General features: G+C 59.9%; 1 protein-coding gene across 6 annotated transcripts; it reads right to left on the reverse strand.

Moving 5' to 3' along the window:
* Positions 1–1,712: 1,712 nt before the first annotated feature.
* On the reverse strand, positions 1,713–21,268 carry GRIN2C (glutamate ionotropic receptor NMDA type subunit 2C). Of its 6 annotated transcripts, none has more exons than XM_034942836.3 (13): positions 21,138–21,268; positions 14,437–14,850; positions 11,755–12,353; positions 11,319–11,433; positions 10,301–10,512; positions 9,951–10,116; positions 9,525–9,678; positions 7,593–7,718; positions 7,044–7,273; positions 6,497–6,657; positions 5,806–6,017; positions 4,016–4,248; positions 1,713–3,286 (listed from the first exon to the last, which is right to left on the reverse strand). In XM_034942836.3, the coding sequence occupies exons 2-13, from the start codon at positions 14,833–14,835 to the stop codon at positions 2,123–2,125; spliced, it is 3,771 nt and encodes a 1,256-aa protein (XP_034798727.2). In that variant the 5' UTR covers positions 14,836–14,850; positions 21,138–21,268; the 3' UTR covers positions 1,713–2,122. The 6 variants fall into 6 exon arrangements, with proteins under 6 accessions (XP_034798727.2, XP_034798728.2, XP_034798732.2 ...); XM_034942837.3 differs by lacking the exon at positions 21,138–21,268 and adding an exon at positions 19,457–19,639; XM_034942841.3 differs by lacking the exon at positions 21,138–21,268 and having other exon boundaries at positions 5,806–5,993; positions 9,951–10,113.
* Positions 21,269–21,839: the final 571 nt, after the last annotated feature.

Consider the following 21,839-nt stretch of genomic DNA (forward strand, 5'->3'; position numbering starts at 1 on the left):
CCCCTGCCACGCTTTCTTCCCTTCCCTTGGTGGTGCAGGAAGCCAGGCCAAGCTAGTTCTGAACTCAGGATGCAGCCTTCCTGCTACCTGTCCCCCAGGACTCATATCCTCCTGCCCCCCCCCCCCACACACACACAAATATATGCCTAGAGAAGGAACAAGGCAGCCAGTGCCTGGCCCAGGAGCAGGAGCAGCCCTCCTCAGAGCCAGCAGCAGGCTCGGCTTCACATTGGAGGCTCAGCTCTTAATGATCTTTCCAGTTCTTGGTTATTAATGATCTTGGGCAGAGAGCAGAGCAGCCCTGTCCTCACAGCTCCTCCAGGATGCCTCACCTGCCACAGCCTTCCTCCCAGGGCCAAAGGCAGACCCTGACTCTGGGAGGAGGAGGGGCTCGGTTCCAGGGGCTGGTGGCCAACAGTTAACCCTCTCACTACTAGTGGCTGCAACCAAGATCAAGCTCCCTTCCAGAGTGCTGGCCTCCAGCACTCACCTAGACACACTCCCAGCCTGCTGTCCTGAACCTGGATCCAGCCCATAAAAACCCATAGGGTAGAGAGCGTGAAATTGTATGGACAGGGCCACCCACTCTTGGGGTACTCTCCTACCAAGAATGGAGGTGTATCTCCCCCTACCTATTCAGCTGCCTTCACCCCTAAAACTAACCCAAAAAAAGTCCAGTTCTCATGGCCCCAACCCAAACAGTGGGGTCTTCAGAGACTAAAGAGGCAGCCTGGCTTCCTGGGAACCAGCAAGGAGCTATGGGGGAGGGCACTGGCAGAGACAGCCAGCACCGCCCCTCGCAGCTTCCTCTCTGTCACGTGGAATTAGCCTCTGGCCTGCCTCCACCCAACTTGTCAGGACAGCCAGGGCTTGGCCTTTACATCTTCAGCCGTTAGAAAAGGGTCTGACAGAATCAATAGTGCTCACTGTTTGTGGAACGGATAGAAGAAGGAATGCCTGCTTGCTCCACAGTCATTGTAGGGGGGATAAGTGTAATTGCAGATGTGAAAACATTGAAAATGGTAAGCAAAAGCCATCTTTTCAGATGGGCCAGAGGCAAAGATGTGTGATAGAAAAAGGAAGTGGGCTAGAAGCCCCAGAGGGAGGAGAGGATGAGACCGCAGGCAGATTCTCCCACCACAGGAGTCCTGGCACCAGCGAGGCCAAGCTGTGCCTGACCCTGGCAGCCACCTGCCCCAGGATTCCAGAGCCCAGGCAGTTCCGAGCCTCGTGTGTCAGCCACGGAGAGAACGCGGCCAGCCAGGGTTTAGCAAGCCTACAAGCTCCACACCTTTCTCTGCCTCTGCCTCTGCCACCATGGCACTGTCAGGCTCCCCAGGGCGTCCCTGGTAGGGCAGGACAGGACAGCCACTACCCCTGGCACAAGCCTCCCTTTTCAAGGAGACTGAGGGATGAACGCCATCCATCATCACCAGAGCCCCCGTGCTGAGCACACGTGTTACATCCAGTGCCAGGATGGGTGGGAGCTGGCCCTGAATACCAAGTGGCTTCTGCTGCCCAGAGCCCCCTCTCAGCCTCACCTCCTTCCCACATCCCTCCCAGACACTCCCAAGGCTCCGCCTCCCCAAGAGGGACCTGCCTACCTGCTTTAGGCAAACACCCCACCTGGGATACTCTCTTGATGCCCTGTTGTCTATGGCCTGTGCTGTGCCCCTTCCAGAATGCAGAATGAAGCAGCCAGGACGAGTGTGTTGTAAAAGGTTGGTTTAATGTCCCAGTGCTCTGATGAGAAGAAACTCTAGCCAGGTAGAGCAAGGATCGGGATGGCCCTGCCTCAACCACAAGTTCCAGCCTCCATGCCCACAGCAGCCATGACCAGTAACTGGCTAGCCCCAGGGCAAGGAGAGCCTCAGGAGTCTGACCCCCACAGCACACCCTCCTGGCAGAACTCTGCGTGATAAGAGGACAGCAAAAGCCCAGCCCTCACCATGATTTGAGGTTACTGAGGTCACTGATGACCATGGAAGACATCATCTGTCACTGGGGTCCCATGGCCAGGATTTCATGGTAGAAGCCAGAAAAGCCCAATCCTGCCTGCCGCTTAACCCTGACAGTGGCAGGCAGAGAATCCAGCTGGCTCGGAGCCTGAGTGGCTGATAACTCACACTTCTGACTCCAGACTGGAGATCCGTCTCCAGGTGCAGGGTCCCGGGAAGCCTTGCGTCCCACAGGCTACCCTGCTGATCTCGTCCAGTCCCCCACTGTCTCTGTAGCCTGTGCCCAGCCCCAGAGTCCTGCCCCTGTGCCCCAGAGGCCCCCAGGCCCCGGAGAGCCAGGAGCCGTGGCTGGCACAGGGTGGAAGGTGAGGACAGACAGCCCCCCAGCAAAATGGTAGGTGGGCGTGGGCGTGCAGGCAGACGTGCTGTCTGTGCTGCCAGGCGGGGGCCCCTGCCTGCTCGCTCTCCTGGCAGGCCTCCCGGTAGATTGGCAAGCACATCGACTGCGCCTGCGCCAAGCGCCTGCAGGCTGAGTGGCCGTCGGGGCGGGCGTAGGCGGGGCCGGTGCACCCAGCGGGCAGCGAGCTGGGCCGAGCGAAGGCCTCGGCCACGGAGCTGGGCAGGGAAGCGTGACGCGGGCGCGAGCCCCGGGCCCAGGCCGCGTGCAGCAGGGCCTCCCGCCGGGCCAGCTGCTCCGGACCGAGCAGCGGCAGGTCCTCCAGCTCCGGGGGCTCCGGGAAGAGCGGGAGGAAGGGGCGGCCGGATCGGTCGGCTCGAGGAAAGGAGCTGTAGTGACAGCGCGCGGGCGACAGGGGCCGCTCTGGGAGCGCGCGCCGCTCGGAGGCCGAGAGGTGCCTCCCGCAGTGCCCGGTCCGCACCGGCCACCGCGCCTCCCAGGCTGGGCGGCGCGACACTCGGGAGACGTCGGACAGGGGCGGTCCCGGCGTCGGGGGGCGGCCCGGGGGCTGCGGAGCCCTGCGCACAAGCGCCGCGCGACCCCCGTCTGGCGGTCCCCAGCCCGTGGGGCTCGGCTCTGGGGGCGGGTCGGGGGTGGGCAGGCATGGGCTGGGGCCAGACCGCGGGGTCGGGCAGGGGGGCGGTGGGGGCGCACGGCGGCCGCCACCCCAATTCTCGATGGTGCGAGTGGCGCGGTCCAGGGAGCTGCTTACGCCCGCCGTGGTCACCATGTCGCGGGCTGCCTGCAGCATCTTGAGCACGCTGGCCTGGGCCGAGCTGGCCGTGAGGTCCGGGCTGGCCGTGAGGTCCGGGCTGGCCTGCCGCGGTGGGCTAGCGAGGCTCTGCACCCCGCTGAAGCAGCTGTAGATGCCCTGGGCAGTAGGGAGACGACAGGCCGTAAGCAGCGCCCTCCGCTCAGGGACCCGCCACGATTGTCCCTGCCTGGTCCCAAGGCATCATCAGTCTTCTCTAAGTCTCAGGAAGTAGCTAACTGTGAAGCATCTCCCATGCGCCAGGCACTGTACTTTGCAGATGAATGAGTGGTCTGAGCGCCCAGGTTGACTCATTCTCCTAATCACTCTAGCTAGCACCTGGCACATGAAGGTTCCAACCTGGGCACACCTGTGGGGGGGACTCTGACCCTCTTCAACCCTGACACCCTGGTGAGCCATGCCACTTCTCAGGACGTTGGCTTTTTTTTTTTTTTTTTTTTTTTAGAAACAGGATCTCACTCTGTTGCCCAGGCTGGAGTGCAATGGTGCCATCTCGGCTCACTGCAACCTCTGCCTTCTTGGCTCAAGCAATCCTCCCAATTCAGCCTCCTGAGTAGCTGGGACTGCAGGCGCGCACCACCACGCCCAGCTAATTCTTTTATTTTCTGTAGAGATGGGGTTTCGCCATGTTGCCCAGGCTGGTCTCGAACTTCTGGACTCAAGGGATCCACTGGCCTAAGCCTCTCAAAGTGTTGAGATTACAGGTGTGAGCCATGAGCCAGGCCAGAACCTTGGTTTTACCTCTGGAAATGGGCCATGGCCAGCCCGGACTTATCTGGGTAGGTGCCCTTAAAACTTTGGCCTGTGTGAGGAGGGGTGGGCACCCACCCTGCTGAAAGCCAGCAGGAAGTCCAGCTGGGTTGAGTTGGGCACCGAGTGGCCCAGCTTCCAGTAGACCAGGTGCTCCCAGGCGAAGACCAGCAGGGCCAGCCCCATGGCCACCAGCAGCATGTAGAAGACGCCTGCCATGTTGTCGATGTCCAGCTTGCTGCTCATCACCTCGTTCTTCTCATTCTGGCAGATCCCTGAGAGCCACACTGTCTCCAGTTTCTGTGTCTCTCCTGGAGTTGGGGGGTGTACACATCTGGCTCAGGAAACCCCCCTATAAGCAACCCCCTCACAAAGCTCACCACAAGCCTGGAGTAAGAAGGGATCTGGGGCAGGGTGCCACCCACTTCTTCCTCAAGCAGACCACATGGGGATCCAGCCTAGCTGGAGCAGGATGGTGGGGCGGGGAGTGGAGGGTCAGTGAGCAAGGAAATAGGAAAGCAGGGTGGAGGCTGGAGTGGGCAATGCTGGCCTTTGGGTCCTCCCCCTGTGCACCCCCAGTAAAGGCTTGTGATTGGGTAAATGTTAGCATTCATTCATTCACTCCTCTTCATATACTTATTAACCATCTACATGCCACTCATGGAGCTGGGCACACAGAGACAAAAGGCCTAGGCTCCTAAGAGACACACATTGTGATTGCTATTATTATTATTATTATTATTATTATTATTATTATTATTATATTGAGACAGTCGTGCTCTGTCACCCAGGCTGGAGTGCAGTGGTGTGATCATGGCTCACTGCAGCCTGGATCTCCTAGGTTCAAGCGATCCTTCCACCTCAGCCCCCTGAGTAGCTGGGACTACAGGCACACCACACCTGGCTAATTTTTGTATCTTTTGTAGAGATAGGGTATCCCCATGTTGTCCAAGCTGATCCCGATCTCCTAGACTTAAGCAATCCTCACACCTTGGCCTCCCAAAGTGCTGGGATTACAGGTATGAGCCACCTCACCTGGCCACTCTCATTATTATATGGTTTGAGAAATCAGATTTTTTTTTTTTGAGACAGGGTCTCACTCTGTCACCCAGGCTGGAGTGCAGTGGCACAATCATGGCTCACTGCAGCCTCAAACTCCTGGACTCAAGGGATCCTCCTGCCTCAGCCTCCCAAGTAGCTGGGATTATAGGTGTGTGCCACCATGCCTGGCTAATTTTTTAAAAACTTTATTTATAGAGACAGGATCTTGCTGTGTTGCCCAGGCCGGTCTCAAACTCTTGACTTCAAGTGATCCTCCCACCTCAGCCTCCCAAAGTGCTGGGGTTATAGCCATGAGCCACCACACCCAGTCTAGACCATGTCTTATCTAACAAGAATGGAACTCCTCTAAACACAAAGCTCTCTCTGGGTTTGGGGGCAGGCTGGGCTGGACCACTCACACATGTGGGACTGGGCAGATCCGTAATCTCAAGATGGCCATGGAGATACTATACTGAGCAAAGGAGGTGCTCATCTGGGAGAGATCTTGGGCGGGGTCTTAGGGAAGAAGAAAGGAGTTCAGCCACTCCACCCATCCCCACCCCCACCATGAGGCCTGAGCCCCTTCCTGTCTTCCTGCCCTTCAGGGACTCTCTAGCCCAGTTCCTGCTCCCGCCCTGCACACCTATCCCTTCCTAAAGTCTCTCTCCAGTTGCTCCTAGTACCTGCCCACCTCAGCTGCCCCAACCTCTCACCCCCCAGAGACCTCTCCCTGCTCACAAGCCTTGGGAACTTGAGTGGTGGTGGAAATGCTGACAACCTTGGGCTCCACAGCCCACCCTGGGCATCCCAGCAGTGGCAGTACCCACCGTCCCCCAGGAACTGCAAGAGCGCCAGGTCTATGGCCCGCTTCCAGTGGGAGTCCTTCTGCATGGCGATGCCGTAACCAGTGGTAGCAAAGACCTTGCCAGACCCAATGGTGACCAGCTTGCAGCCCTCGTCCTTGCCTGCCATGTAGTTGAGGACAGCAGCATCATAGATGAAGGCATCCAGCTTCCTGGGGACAGGCTGAGCCTCAGAGCTAGGGACCATATGGGAGGGGAGGGGACACCGAAACGGGGGCGTGACAGGGGTCTAAACCACATGAGCCTGCTGGGCACCCCCGGGAGGGACCAATGGGCAGAGACTTGTCTGGTTCTCTTGGGTCCTGGATGGGGTGAGGACCCCTCCCACCCTCCTCCGCAGAGTGGCCAGGGGACTGTCTGTTCCCAGAAGACACACCACCCTTTCTGCCCACCCTCTCCGTGCTCCTAAGACTCAGAGAAGGTCCCAACCACCACCTCAGGCTGAGGCTGAACTTTGATCGGCACCACAGCTGTGTTCTGAGACACATGGTGGCCTTCCATTTTTGCCTCAAGCTCCACTCTGCCCCAAGACCTCCCTCCACCCCCCAAGAGTCCTGCAGGACAGCCCAGTCCCACTGTCCCCACATTGAGAGCTAAGGCTGGTCACTGGGGAGACACACGGATGGAGACAGCGGGTGCAGGGCTGGGGACCCACCCCATCTTGAGGCTGGTGAGCGCATCCTCCACCGAGCGCTGGTTGAACTTGACCATGTGGGTGTGCATGTCACGGTAGTTACTGCGGATGTTCCGCTCCGTGCTGCCGTTGGGCACCGTGCCGAAGCGGAAAGGTGGGTACTGATCTTGAGGCCGCTGAAACTGCAGGCGGAGGGCAGCAGCCAGTCACAACCCTTCCTCCAGCCTTCCAGGCACCAAAGCCCCAAACCCACCCCAGAGCCCAGCCCCAGTGTGGACTTGCATAGTCAGAGCAGAAGGTCTTAAAGGCTGTCCAGGCCACTCCTGTGTTTTCCAAATGGAGACTCTGAGGCCCAAGACAGGGAGAGACTTACCCAAGGCCTCTCAGCCGGTGGCCCTGAGCCATCTCTTGCCCCAGCCCCCAACCCCTTCTCAGCAGGCCCTGAAGCTTCTTCCTGCCCCAGCCTCCAGGTCAAATTCCCCAGACTCTGACTGTCCAGGGTCTGCCCACTCACGGCCTGTCCCCACCCTCAGTGTCCCCCCACCCCCACCAGCCATGGCCCCACAACCTTCTTGTCACTGAGGCCCGACACAGTGTCGATGTATTGCTCTTGGATCATGAAGGCGGCCAGGTTGGCCGTGTAGCTGGCGAGGAAGATGACAGCAAAGAAGGCCCAGACCAGAACCATGATCTTGCTGGTGGTGCCCCGCGGGTTCTCGATGGGCACCGAGTTGTTGAAGACCAGCGCCCAGAGCAGCCACACGGACTTGCCGATAGTGAAAGATGGGCCCCCGGACTCTGGGGGCAAGAGGTGGGGGGATGCTGGAGCTCCTCCTGCCCACCATGAAAGGGCTCAGGGCTCAGCCCACCCGACTGCACAGCTCCGGTCTCAGCCTGGCCTTGGGGGGGACGCGTCCTGGCCATTCCCTCGCCAGGTGAAGTGAGCTCACGTGTGTGTGTGCTTTGTGTGTGTGTGTGTCATCTGACTGGCCCCCAGCATGTGCCAACCAAAGGCAAGGGACCTCCCAGAGGTATTCTCTGAAGGACCCGTTGCCCCTGAGCCCAGCCCTCAGGGTGCCCAGGCCCACCCCTCCTGCCAGGCCCAGGCAAGGCTTACTCTTGCCTCTGGTGAGATTCTGGTTGTAGCTGACGGGGCTGAAGTACTCGAACATGAAGACGGTGATGGCCACCACAGTGAGGCACATGACAAACATCATCACCCACACCGCAGGGCTATATGGCTCTGGGGACAGAGGGAGGCAGCTCAGAGGCCTCGGCATGTTCCCTGCCCCCGGCCCAGAAGCACTGGGTGGAGACAGGTAGGTCCACGTGATCAAAGTAGGGGCCCACCAGCTCTGCGGACCCAGCCAAGGGGGCCCCTGACTCAGAGCAGCAGAGCCCCAGGAAAGGCCCCCAAAAGAGGTCAGGCTCTCCAGCATCCTTGGTCTCCCCCCACCCCCCACTTCCCTGGGACAGGTAAAAGTCACCCACCCCAAGAAACGTTCCTTTGACTTCACAACCCCTGCCTGGCCCCACGTGGATGATCTGGTGGTTCCGCCTGGAATCAGAGCCCCTAAGGCCAAGTCTTACTCCTCATCCTACCAACATGGAAACCCACGCCCAGGGAACTGGAGACATCCACCCCAGGCCTCAGACAAGACTGTTTCTGTCTCCTAGAGTAAGAAATCACTACTGCTGGCTGGGCTTGGTGGCTCTCGCCTGTAATCCCAACACTTTGGGAGGACGAGATGGGCGGATCACCTGAGATCAGGAGTTCGAGACCAGCCTGGCCAACATGGCGAAACCCTGTCTCTACTAAAAATACAAAAATTAGCCAGGCATGGTGACACATGCCTGTAGTCCCAGCTACTCAGGAGGCTGAGGCAAGAGAATCACTTGAACCCAGGAGGCGGCAGTTGCAGTGAGCTGAGAGTGCACCACTGCACTCCAGCTTGGACGACAGAGCAAGACTCATTCTCAAAAAAAAGGAAAGAAAAGAAATCACTACTATTGGCCAGGTGCAGTAGCTCACACCTGTAATCCCAGCATTTTGGGCGGCTGAGGCAGGTGGACTGCTTGAGTCCAGGAGTTTGGAGACCAGCCTGGGCAACATAGTGAAAACCTGTCTCTACACAAAATACAAAAATTAGCCAGGTGTGGCGGCATGCACCTGTGGTCCCAGCTACTCAGGAGGCTGAGGTGGGAGGACCACTTGAGCCCAGGAGTTTCCAGGCTGTAGTGAGCCAAGATGGCACCACTGCAGTCCAGCCTGGGTGACAGAGGAAGACCCTGTCTCAAAAAACAAAAAGAAAGAAGAAAGGAAGAGTGGGAAGGAGAGAGGGAGGGAGGGAAATCAATCCTGCCATGAGCACTTGCTATGCTATGAAGTGGTTTTTTTTTCCTCTCTTCCGTGGCTGAGGAGCCTGCTCAGAGAGGTTCTGTGACTTGCCCAAGGCCACACAGCAGGACAGGGCAGAGCCGGGGTTTCCACTCCTGTCTGGCCAGCCTCAGCTCTTCCCCTGCCCCTCGCCTGTCCTCACAGCTCTCTGCCACCTCACACTTCATGTCCCATGTGGCCTCTGACAGGGAACTTTGGGAAGGCAAAGACTACGCTGTAGTCCCAGCACCCAGCATGGGACCTGGCTGCCCAACCAATGCCAGACTCCTCACCCAGGAAGCAACACACCTCTTCGCACACTACACTCGCTCCTCAACTCCCCATGGGCCTCCCCCACTCATTCCACAGTCCTGGGCCATGGCCCATCCTGAGGCGAGCCTGCCTGCTGGATTTTTCTGCCGCTCACAGTGGCACCACGACCCATCCCACACCCCCAACCCCACCCTCACCTGGCAGCCATACCTAGAACCGAACACTGACTTCACTTCTCCTGTCTCCTTTCCACTTACCTCCAGCCAACCTCCAAGACCCAAGGCTGCTGTGCTTGGCCTCTGAGAGCCCACCCAACTCCCCATCTCCACCCAAGCTGTACACACCCTCCTCGTGGGCCCCTCTGCCCCCGGAGCCGTCTCTGCCCACCCTGGGCCTCACCCAAGAAGGCCGAGGGGGAGACGGTGCCATTGCTGCGAGCCACCATCACACTGATGCCCGTCTCCACAAAGGGCACAGAGAAGTCTACGATCTCGGAGCGTTCCTCATTGATGGTGAGGGAGCCGATGGCCATGTCTGCCCGCTTGTAGTACACCTGGGGGCCGGACGCCACGGAGGTTTGAAAAAGGGGCTCCCGTGGGGTGGACACGCTGCACAGGCACCTCCGGACACCCCTTCTAGCACCCACCAGCTAAGTCAATCATTCCCTCTGGGGCCCTCAGAGCTCAGCTTTCAGTACTGACCACCCCAGGAGTCATCATTGGCGACAGCCCATGCCCCCCTCTAGAGGGCATCTGAGAGCCACATGGGGCCTGGGCAGCAGGTGGGCAAGCAGGGCAGGTGAGGAGGGAGTGGGGTGGGGCCTACCTCCCCAATCATGCCGTTCCATACGCCGCGCACCCGCTTGCCATGCTTGCCGTTGGTCACCAGGTACAGGTCGTAGGAGAATTTGACCACCCTGGCCAGCTTCTTGAGGATGTCGATGCAGAATCCCTTACAGCAGAGCTTGGTGTAGGGAGCCACGTCCCCGCTGCTGCAGCCATGCCGCCATGAGACCACCAGGAGTCAGAGTATGTCGTGGCCCAGCCCCGCCCCAGCCACTCCTCCAGCCTGGCACGTGGACCCCTGCCCCACACCCAAGCATGAGACATACACGACACCTGACCATCACACGGCAGCACCCAGCTCACACTAGCCTCCCAGGGCCCTCCGCAGACCTGAAGGTGTGGTTGCTCTGCCTGCGGCAGGGCACGGTGTTGGGGACACAGCCTCCTGTGCCAGGGTCAGGGCTCTCCACGATGACAAAGGGCCGCTCTTCCAGCGTGGCCACCGTCAGGTGCCGACTGTCCACCACAGGCTGCAGAGAGGCACTGTAGCGAGGCCACACGGGGTACTTCATGTATAGGACGCCATGCTCCCAGCGCCCCACCTGTGGAGGGTGACAGCCTCAGCCTGGGGCCTCCAGCCCTACAGCCCCCACCCTCTAGGTGGAGCCTGCCAGGGCCAAGAATCTCCCTCTCTCACCTAGGGATGCTGGGGCAGGTCAGAGTAGGGCTGCTCCCGACAGCCTCCCCCAGCCTCGGGTCCCTGTGTTCATACAGCTCCACACTGACCCACAGCATCTTCCTAAAGCCCAGACCTGACCCTGTCTCGCTCACTGTACTGGTCCCCCCTGACTTTGACAGAACGTCCTTAGCTGAGCACTCAAGGCCCTTCATGCTCCAAACTCTTCTGCCCCTCTGTCTCTTCCAGGCTAGCACCTCTTCCTGGTGGGCTCCTACTCAAACCTCCACAGCCCAGCTCAAATATCCCATCTTCTGTGACCTCTTTCCCAGTTTCCTCCTTTGAAGGCAGAACTAATTCCTGTTCCTCATCTCCAATCCCACAATCTTTTGCACACGTTTACTCAAGCACTGGTCTCTGCATATTGTTTACAAGCCTGTCTGGCCAGCATGGTCATGGGTTACTCCTGCAGGGGCAGGACCAGGAGATAGGAGTGCTTGAAATGTTCTATAGTAGAGGGAAGCCGGGGTGTTATGGGAGCCCAGAGCAGGGCACCTCACCCACCCCGGGGCACCTGGAGGCTTCCCAGTGGAGATGTTTGTTTCAGCTGAGACCTGGAAGATGAGGGGTTGGATAAGGGACAGAGGGACTCTCTGCTCAGCTGTGGGCACAAGAGGAGGCGGGGACAAAATAGGAGGACACTGAGGGCCCCTGGGCTCACCCCCTTCTCACCATCTCCCAGAGGCGGTGCCGGTTGAGGGCGATCACCACCATGGTGGGCTGGACCAGGTACCCACCAGGGCTGAAGGAGAAGTCTCGGCCCTCCCAGGTGACATTCAGTAGGTGCCTGCCAGAGGGGAGAGATGCCTGCAGCCCTGCCAAGGACCAGGCACCCCCTGCCTCTGCCTCACCGCTGCCACCAACAGCAGGTGGCATTGATTGTGTTTATTGTTCAAAGTGCTTCCCTATATTGGCCCCACGATCCTTGCCACACCCTGACACCTGCTGTTTGTTCAGATGAGGACACTAAGGCCCAGACAGGTGGGGTAATGTGGCCCCAGGCACGCAGCTAGTGGGAGGTGTGGCTGGCCAGCCCAAGCTCACTGCCACCCAGCTCCCCCGAAGCGCTCCCCACCTCCCTACCCCTGTGCCCCGGGCAGGTGCCCACCTGTAGAAGGCCTCCCGGGCAGGGCTGACGGGCCCAGGGTGAACACGGCAGTCCCCGGCCGGAGCTGGCAGGGTTCCATGCTGGCGCCAGTAGCTGTGGGCGCCCAGGGCCAGAATGGCCACGCCGTCGCGGACCTTCTGGCGCAGGCTGAGGCGCCAGCTCTCGGTGACGACGCTGATGAGGCCCACGGGGAAGGTGGCGGGGGGCGCATCGGTGCTGCCCAGCGCCAGGTTGGGCACCAGCCACACGTGGCCGGGCCCCACCAGGCCGGCCTGCGCCGCCTCGGCGAAGAGCACCTCGGCCTCCTCGCGCGAGCAGTAGGCCACAAACACGGGCGCGTCGAGCTGGCGCAGCAGGCGCTGGGTGCGCGCGCGCGGCCCTCCCGGGCCCAGCTCCAGCGTGACCACGTCCAGCAGCCGCCAACTCACGTGGCTGGCGTCGGCGACGGCGCGCACGCCCTCCAGGAAGAGCGCGTGGCCCGGGTGCAGGCTGGTGATGACGGCGAAGGCGCTCCAGTCGTACTCTTCCAGCACCTTGAACAGCACCTGCAGCTGCTGCTCCAGGGACACGCCCAGCTGCAGGAAGGCGGAGCCCGGCTCCTGGGGGCGGGGCGGGGCCTGAGCCGGGGCGGGGAGGGCCGAGCCCCTCCTCGCACCCCTTCCCCGACCTCGGCCCCTCCATCAGCTCCCAGGCGCCCTTGAGCCGGCGGATGCTCCGCATTCCGGGAGCCCTCTGGCCTGCGCCTCCCTCCCGCCCCAATGTGGTTCCCCGCTGCCTATTAGCATGGTCATGCCCGGCCCCCAGCCCACCACGCTGGCCCGCAGACCCGCAGCATCAGCACCACTGGGGAGTTTGTCAGAAATGCAGATTCTCAGGTCGCACCCCACACCGACTGGATCGGAGTCGCTGGGTATGGCGCCTGGCATCTGTATTCTCACAAGCTCTTCAGCCGATCCTTGAGCCCGCTAGACTGAGAAGCGCTGCCCCAGACCAACTGAATCTGAATTCCAGAGGTGCAAAGCCAGGCGTCTGTATTTCCTAAGAGCACGATGAGGGTTGAGAGCCAATGTCCTGAGATCTTATGCCGGGGCCCCAAGAGGACAGGGAAACGCCACCCTGGTTGAAGCCCTGAGGGTGGGAAAGCTCCTCCTCTCCACCCCTCTGCCACCACAAAAACCCAAGGCACTGCCGGCTGGCACTGGGGCCAGGGCAGTCCCCTCGAAACTGGTCTCACTGCTGCCACTGTCCCAATCTTTTAAAAAAGCAAATAAGGGAAAATTCAGAGGCCAAGCAACGCAGTTTCTTCAATAAACAAATTGCAAGGAAAAAAGAGAGACAGACAGAGGAGGGGCCCAGAGGTTGAGAGAAACTCAGAAGCCACACCAACCAACCGGCACGTGTGGACCTGATTTGGCTCTTGATTCGAGCAAACAGGCTGCACAATAAACACTTATGACAGTTATGAAACAATGGGGAAATTTGAACACTGCCTGGATATTTGAAGGAGTTTTTATTATTTTTTAGACGTGATAATGTATGGTGGTTTTACTTTCTTAAGCCCTTATCTGCCAGGGATACATACTGAAATATTTATGGATGGAATAAGAGGATGCCTGGGCTTTGATTCAAATTAACACAGAAGAAGGGGAAGGGGGTGCTGGTGAGGCTGGGGTGGATGGCCAGGGCGAATGGGGGATATATGAGTCTTCCTTATACTTTTTAATGTATACTCAAAATTCTTCATATAAAAATTAATGAAACAAAGGCAAATCAGATCAGTCTCTTCCCTCAACTCTCCTCCGCTCTTCCCTGAGTGGCTAGATCAACAGGGGCAGGGCCAGGAAGCTCACAGGGCTAACCAGGCACAGACCACGGCCACTGTCACAGCCGGCTTGCGCTGCCCTGTCTGCTCACTTGCTTAGGGAAAAGCCCAAATGTCTTCCCAGGTGGCCAGGCCCCCGCCTCCTTCTCCAGGCTTTTCCCTCTATTCCTCCAAAGCTCTGAGCTCCTTCCTCGCCTTGGGACCTTCATCCCACCTGCTTCTCTGCCTGGGCCTCTCCCCCTCCCCACCGGCTCGCCCTTAGGCCCTCAGCCTAGACATCATTTCTCCAGAGACTTTCCCTGGCCAACACCCTATGCATGAGCCATGAGTGAGCTCCCTCACAGCATCCTGTGTCTTTCCTTCAGAACGCTTGTCCTACTTGTAACTGCTGATGAATGTGTGTTTGGAACGTTCTCCCCTGAGCCCTGCAAGGGCAGGGCCGTTTCTGCCTCCCCCAGGGCTCCCAGGGTTCCCTGGTGCTCACCCTACAGGTCAACTACCACTGCCCAGAGGGCATGGCACCACCTACATGCCCGGCTGGCCCTCTGGGTCTTCACCCTGACCTAGGAAGCTGAGGGAAGCAGAGAGGAGGAGGGCTGGGACCTGAGCCCCACAGCCAGAGGTGGGCCTGCACCCTGCCCACCCCTCATCCAGACACAATGTGAGGGCAGCCCAGAATATCTCTCCTCTAGAACATGGGATGTCATTCCCATAACCATCTCCCCATCACCCACATCATGCCCTCAGCCCCCACCTCCCTGCCCGTCCCGTCTAATCCCAGCTTCCCAGAACCAAAGCACCCCCGACCCCAGCCTGGTTCCAGGCCTGAGGCACGAGGGGACATGAGTTTGGACATGCACCTTGGGGGTGAGGACCACAGCAGAGCCTCCGCTGATGCTGAGGATGGGCACATGGGTCTGGGAGGAGATGAAGTCAAGGATCTGGGCCACCGCCTCGGTGCCCACGTTGTCCTCAAAGACAATGCCGTGGACGCGGGCAGCACCCAGGAGGCCGCAGATCTGGGTGAGGAGGCTGCTGGGGTTGGTGTTGTTGACCCCAACTGTGAGCGGCTGGATCTCCAGGGGTAGGTCCAGGAAGCTCTGGGGGGTGAGGCGGGCACGGAACTGGGCCTGGGGCGGCCCTGAGCTGCTAAACACCACGGCCACCGTCATGCCCTGCTCGCCCTGCCCCAGACCCAGCCCTGCCCAGGCACCGAAGAGCGAGGTGAGCAACAGGGCCGGCCCCAGGGCCCCACCCATGTCCACCGGAGGGTCCTGCGGAGAGACCAGAACAAGCACAGGGAGAGAGATAGAGGTTTGGAGAGAGGCAGATGGACAGACAGGAGGGACAGAGGGACACACATACGGAAGATGAAAGAGAAGAGGGGAAAACCTCCCTCCCCGAAGAGGCGGAGAGAGAGGGAGACAGACAGACACGGACAAAGAGAAAGAGACAGAGGTTAGTTGAGCATCCCAAGGGCATCCCAGAAGAGCAAGGGCCGGGGAAGAACAGGAGCCATGACCGGGACCCAGCCCTCCAGTCTACTGATGCCTTCCAAAACCCAGCCAGTGGGTTCTGCCCTAGGAAGTCATACTGAAAATGCTAGTCTGGGGTTCAAGTGCATGGATTTGAGTCAGACAGATCTGAGTTCGTGTCCCAGTTCTGCCACTAACTGGCTGTGTGATCTTAGGGAAGTCACTTAGCCTCTCTGAGCCATGTTTTCTTGCCTGAAATAATCACAGCAGTGTGAGGACTTAGATGAGCTAACAGGCTATTTGCTGGGATTAGTGACCTTATCCCGCAGGTGACAGGCCCCCAGCCAGGTGAAGGAAGACAGCTCTTGCATCACCCCCAACCCCCACCCCCACCGGCCAGTCCTCCCCATAGTCTAAACCGGATCTTCCATCTGTCTCTCACCAGGGCCTGTGCTACTGGTCAGCTTGCCCTGCTTGCCATGGGGCCAGCCCCAAGGGCCCTCCTCTGCATGGCTCTGCCTGGCACAGAGCCCCCTCCTCCTGGGCACTGGACGTCACTACAGCCCTTCCTTCTGTGGCCTCAGCTAGTAGCAGCTCTTCCGCAGCAGGGTGCAACAGCACTGACTTGTTCAGAGCTCAGGGGTACCCGAAAACCCAAGCTGGTGAGCTGGGGTTTGGTCTTGTTACACATGAGCTGGTGAGCTGGCCTCTCGGGCCATCACTGGCGTGCAGGATCTTTTGAACCCAACCCAGGGGCCTGACCCGTATCCTTGCTAAATGGCATTATTTTGGATTGGGACCAAGAGCCACAGCAGTGAGGGTAACACAAAGCCTGAATGGAGTGGTGCCCACGGATGTCACTCTCCCTCCCAGCTGGCCATCGGCCACGGCACTGCCATCTCTCCCATCTTCATCACATCCCCAGCAAAACTTCTGAGCAGGGAAGAGCTAAAGGGTGGACAGGGTGAGCCTGCCACTCCAGCCCTCCCGCCTCCCCCAGGATCTGCACATCTCTGCTACAGAAATGCTCACGAAAATCAAGCAGTTGCCAGAAGCCACGCCTCCGAAAGGCAGATGCCCTTCAGGGATGGGGCCCGAGACAACTGCTGGGCAGGCTCCAGCTTTCTCACAGGGCCTTCCTTTTGCCTGCCACCAAATTTCTCTCTCTCTCTTTTTTTTTTTTTTTTTGAGACAGAGTCTTGCTCTGTCACCCAGACTGGAGTGCAGTGGTGCGATCTCGGCTCACTGCAAGCTCCACCTCCCGGGTTCATGCCATTCTCCTGCCTCGGCCTCCCAAGTAGCTGGGACTACAGGCGCCCGCCACCATGCCCGGCTAATTTTTTGTATTTTTTAGTACAGATAGGGTTTCACCGTGTTAGCCAGGATGGTCTCGATCTCCTGACCTCATGATCTGCCCACCTCGGCCTCCCAAAGTGCTGGGATTACAGGCGTGAGCCACCACGCCCAGCCATCTCTCTCTTTTTTTTTAATCCAAAGCCTAATGTCTTACAGACATATGGGCCTTCTTGTATCTCTAGTTCTCTCTAAGGAATCCAGAGAGCGGGGAAGTGCAAGAGGCTACCAGGAACATTCAGGAAAGTTCCTCTTCTCCCCAGGGTGGCACTGAAAGGATCCCTCCAGGGAACCCACTAGACCGACTTTAGTGTAGAAACATCAATTGGCCCGTGTGTGCTGAGCCCCTTCCCTGCAGCAGGCACTGGATGGTGGAATGTCCCTATGGGTGAGACATGGTCCCTGCCCTCCAGGAACTTAGAGTCAAATCTGCAGAATGAGCATGCTGCTGTTAGCACCTCCAACCTCCTTTTTTCTAAATATATTTCTCTTTCCAACCTTGTCTCCCTACTTCCCTCAAACTCCCCAGCCTCCCCCTCAAGACCTTCTCTTAGCTAAGCTCATTCACAGGAAGGTATAAGGGACTGATCATAGCTGAAAGGTTCTCATTCCCAAGAGAGATGTAGTTTAACCACAGTCAGAGCCTTAAGCTAAAGTGCCAGGTGGTAGAATTTCAGGCCAAGAAGACAAGAGTTTTGGCAAGGAAGGGAATATTGCTCTCATGGTGGCGCCCTTGAAATCTTCCCATGTGTATGGTTCCCTAGTATAGTGACACAGAAGTGACAGAACTGACAGCCCACAGACATGTTTGAGTCTGGCAAGGGATCGATCCTAGCCATGCCATGCCATGCCTCAGCTGCCACCACCAATCGGGGATGTCAGACCACAAAGAACACTGACATGCTTGTCGCTCCCCTTGCACGGCCTCTGTCTGCTCACCTCTGCCCACACCTCCAGGTCCTAGAGGTTCCTTGCCCTCTGGGGAGCCCCAAACCTCCTACCACCCCTGCCTCCCAGTAATGAGCTCTAGATCTGTGCTGTCCAGTATAGGAGCCGCCAGTCATACATGACTATTGGGTACCAGAAACATCTCTCACCCAAACGGAGTTTGCTATCAGTGTAAAATTTCATGCCACACTGCACATTGAAGACAACAGGGAAAAAGAATGTAAAAAATCTCATAAACACTTGTATCTTGATTACATGTTGAAATAATAACATTTGGGGTATGTTTAGTCAAAGAAAATATACTATTAAAATTAATGTCACCTGTTTCTATTGGTTTTAATGTGGTTACTAGAAAATTTTAAATTGCACTTGTGGCTCCCATTTTATTTCTTTGGACAGTGTGACCCTGGATGAAGGGCCCAGGCTCTCCCTCAACTGCAAAGGGGCAGAATAAGCAGTCTGCCATTAGCATCTCCAACCTCCTTTTTCTAAATGTATTTCTCTTTCCAACTCCCTACTCCCCTCAAGCTTCCACCCTCCCCAGTCAAGACCTTTTCTTAGCCAAGGACCTAGAGCTCATTCACATGAAGGAATAAGGGTCTGGTAATAGCTGAAAGTGTTCTCATTCCCACTCTCTCCAATAGGAAGGCATCCTCATGGGCTGGGGACACCAGAGACTCTCTCCAAAGGGAAGGTGTCCTCCTGGGTTGGGGGTCGGGGGGTGGGGGAGTTGAGGCAGGCTGTGCCGCTAATCAAGGGGCCTAAAATGGGGGGGGGGGGATCCCAGAATACCTCCAGAGCCAGGGGCCAAAACTAGGTAAGTCCCTGGGCTCCAAATAGCAAGGGGCAGACTCAAGGAGCTTCCGAAGTCTGTCTTATCACCCCGTCTAACCCAGCCACCCTACAGAGGTAGGAGGGACAAACTCCGCTTTCCCCCGCCACAATCTCCTCCCTTGCCTCCCCCTCCCCACCTCCCACCTACCCACCCCCGCCAGCCCCACTGCACTGCTGAAGCCTTCCTCCAGCCACTGCTCCCTCCTCACACAGGACAGCTACACCCTGGTGCCCACAAATGAAGTCCAGACAGCTTAGTCCCATAGACAGAGCCCTCTGCACCCTGACCGCAACCAACCGTCCTCCCATCCCTGGAACCCACAGCTCTGCCAGTCTGCTGGCCAAACAGCCCCATTCTGCCCTCATCTCCAGGCCTCGTTCCAGCATCCCCCAGGCTGGAATGTCCTCATCCCAACAGAAGTCTACTCTCCTTCAGGGCCCAGCTGAAATCCGTCTCCCACAGGCACCTGCCTTGATGCCTCAGGCTCCAGGCGCAGGGTCTGCAGCCAGGCTGGGGCACCTGCCCTTCTTCCCCCTGCCCTGGCTTCCCCTCCTGGGTGGGGAGCTTTGTGCAGTGGTCCCCTCCACCCCTCCATTCTGCCCTGCGGCAGGTGTGTGTGCACTCATGAACACCCTGCCCCACACTGGACTGCGGGCTCCTTGAAGGCAGACACATTGTCTCAGAGACCTCTGCCCACCCACCCACTCAGGGTCTCACCCCTTCCACAAACAGCCCTTAAACTAATGTTTGACAAACACAGAGATCCCCAAAGAGCCCCAGAGAGGATGGCAGTGGTCAGTCCTGCAGGACACAGCAGCATCTGGAAGGGTCTGAGCACCTTCCCAGGCTGGGGGCCTTCTCCTTCCCGGGTCCTCACAGCTCAGCCAGACCCCCTGGCACGGACCTGCACACACATGCACACTCCCGCACTCACACCCGCTCACATCTGAGATAACGATGGCTCTCCCTCTCCCAGGCTAGGAAACTCTGTCGCAGGAGTCCTCCCCACCCACCAGCAGAACCCCCGGACCCCCTGCCCTTCCGGTGAGCCGCCCCTCCTTTGCCGTCGGGTTTCCCTCCCTCCCTTTTGCCCAGCCAAAACCCGAACCCAGGCGCCAGGGGAGAGGACCGCCGTTCTAGCTTGCCCCACTGCTGGGGGCACGGAGTTCTTGCTCCTCCAAGGCTACGGCCCCGTCTCCGCGGACCCCGCCCGGACTCCCCCTGGCCACCGGGACGCCCCGCCCCCTCCCCTCCGCAGCAATCTCTTACACTCGGGCTGTGAAGTTCGGGGTATTTTTAGGCCGGCGATAAATAATTCATAGGGAACGTGGCATCAGGCTCCCCCTGCGGGAGGAGGGGGCGCGAGCAGCGAGAGCCACCGTCACCCGCGGCTCAAGGACACTCGCGATGCGGCGGCGGCGGCGGCGGCGGCTCCGGGCGGGGACCCGCGCCACGCCTCCTGGCGGCCAAGCTGAGCACCACGCACCCGGCGCCCCCCGCCCCACGCTGCCCCCCGCCGGCGTCCGCGGCTCCGGGGCCCCCACCCCCACTCCCCCAAGCTGGGTCGTGACCCCGAGTCCCGCAGTGGGGGGACCAAGCCAGCCTGGCAGGCGGCCCCAGTATCAGCCCAGGCCCGCCCGGGGGCCCTGGGCGAATCCAGGTGTCCCGGACCTGCCTACCTGCCCCTGGCACGCTCTTATTCTTCGGGAGTTTAGAAACAGGCTCAAAGTCACTAGCACCGCCAAGACCTGGACGGGCTCTGAAATACAGCCAGCGGAATGGTACCCTCCCCAAATAAGTGTCTTTCCTCGATTTTCCTGTGGCCCGGGGTCAGGGACTGAACTAAGATAACGCCACCATCCGAGGGCTGGGGGACCGAGCCAGAAGTCCCCTTGGACGACCAGGGCTGGGAAACCGAGTGGACGAATGGGGTGGGCATCAGGGCCTGGCGGGAATTCCCGTCTTGCTCACCCAGCAGCTCCTTGCAGGGTCGCGGGACGCACCTGGGGGTTCAGGTTGCCGGCTGCCTTTGCTCCGCGTGTCCCCGCCCTGCCCGCGTAGGCAGGAAACAGGAGGCTCGGGGCTTCCCCTCCCCGCCGTCGGGGATCCTGGGCGAAGCCCCCAGAGACCGGCGCAGGCGGCTGGTGCGCAGCCAGGGCCCAGCGCCAGGTCTTGCTCGCCCAGTGCCCTCTCTGCCTACCCTTCCCTTTGCGCTCTGGAAGCCCGGGAGCCGGGCACGGGCCAGCATCTGCAAGATGCCACTACTCTGGAAGCCCACTCCGATTCTCCCAGGTCGCAGGAAGGAGAGAGCTAGGCTGGGGCAGAGGAGATGGGGCAGAGCTGGAAGGGGAAGAAGCGGGACTCGCGGCGGGGGGCGGGGTCTGGGCGCCGAGGCGAGTGCGCAGCAGGTGCCCAGCAGACCTGGGGAAACTGGGGCACTGGGCTGGGGAGCCGCACAGCCCCCTTTCACCTTCTCGACTCCTTTCCAACCCCTCGCTCTGGTGGATCCCAGCCCCGGCCCCCACTCCCGGCCCTGTTCCCCGCTCTCCGCCCCGGCGGCTTCCAGCAGCAACAGTTTGGGTCCGCGGCAGCCCAGACTCCCCTGGTCCCGCGGTGCTGCCGCGCCAAGCGAAGGAGGAGGAGGGCTCGGCGACCCTGGGGACGAACGTCTTGGACGCTTCGCCCGCGTCCTTCTCTCGCGTCCGCCGCGCGCCTGTCTGCTCGGCCTCTTCTTCGCCTTCTCTCCGGCCGCCCGGGTCAAAACCCAAGGCCAGGTTCTTGAGGGTCCGGGTCCTCCAGCCGCCCCCTCCTTGAGCCCCGAGAGTCCTGCGTGGGTCCAACCCCCCGGGTGTCCCGCCTCTGTCTCCGCCGTCCTTGCTCGCGCGCCGCGGGAACCCAGCCCCAAGTTGGCGGCGAAGTTGGCGCCCCTCGCCCGCCGCTCGCCACTTACCGAGGGGAAGGGGCGCTGCGCCCGCGACGAGAGCCCGCGCCGGCCGCCTCCCTCGCGGTGTCTGTCCCAGAGCCTCGGCCCCGGAGCGCTAGCGCGCTCAGTCTCAGCTCCGCGGGCGCCGGAGGCCGGGCGCGGCGGGGCGGGGGCGGGTGGCGCGGCCTGGTCCGCTGGCCCCGACCCGCCCCCGCGCCCCGCGACCCTCCCGAGGCTCGCACGGCGCCCGGCTCCGTCCCGGGCTGGACTGCGCACCGCGCCTCCTGCTCCCAGAGCTCGCAGCCGACTGTGCGGGAGCTCTCACCGCCGCCCGCGAGGGCCCGCCCCGCCGGGGCCCGCCACCTCCGCCCCGGCCCGGCCCGGCCCGCTGCCCCTCGAGGCCCCTCCCGCCGCAGGCCCGGGCCCTTCTACCCTCTCCGGAACCGCGTCCCCAGACCTGACACTCGGGGCAAGTGCGCCTCGGAGGAAACACCAGCCTGCCCGGAGCCTGGGTTTGAGCCCGCAGCTCACAAGTGTGTGACCTTGGGCCAATTTCGAGTACCCCTCAGTTTATACAGCGAGGCAGCATCTTGAGGGCTGCCATAAAAGGGAGTGACCACTCTCTGGACACTGCAAAGCCCTAGGGAGACTGAGGCACTATTTTTAAAGGCCAGTGTGTCTGACTGGAAACGGAAGCAGGAAGGCTTTGAGAGCCAAAGAATGGGCCCC

Source organism: Pan paniscus, chromosome 19, assembly GCF_029289425.2.
Source record: "Pan paniscus chromosome 19, NHGRI_mPanPan1-v2.0_pri, whole genome shotgun sequence".
Lineage (NCBI taxonomy): Eukaryota > Metazoa > Chordata > Mammalia > Primates > Hominidae > Pan > Pan paniscus.

Bases quoted from the DNA above. Each gene is read 5' to 3' on its own strand.
- GRIN2C (XM_034942836.3), bottom strand. From the start codon at position 14,835: ATGGGTGGGGCCCTGGGGCCGGCCCTGTTGCTCACCTCGCTCTTCGGT. The intron at 7,719-9,524 runs GTGAGGCCCAGG...CTCTGTCCCCAG, and splicing joins CTCCCCCTCGGCCTTCTTGG to AGCCATATAGCCCTGCGGTG. The intron at 6,018-6,496 runs GTGGGTCCCCAG...TATGGTCCCTAG, and splicing joins CTCACCAGCCTCAAGATGGG to CTCTGAGGCTCAGCCTGTCC.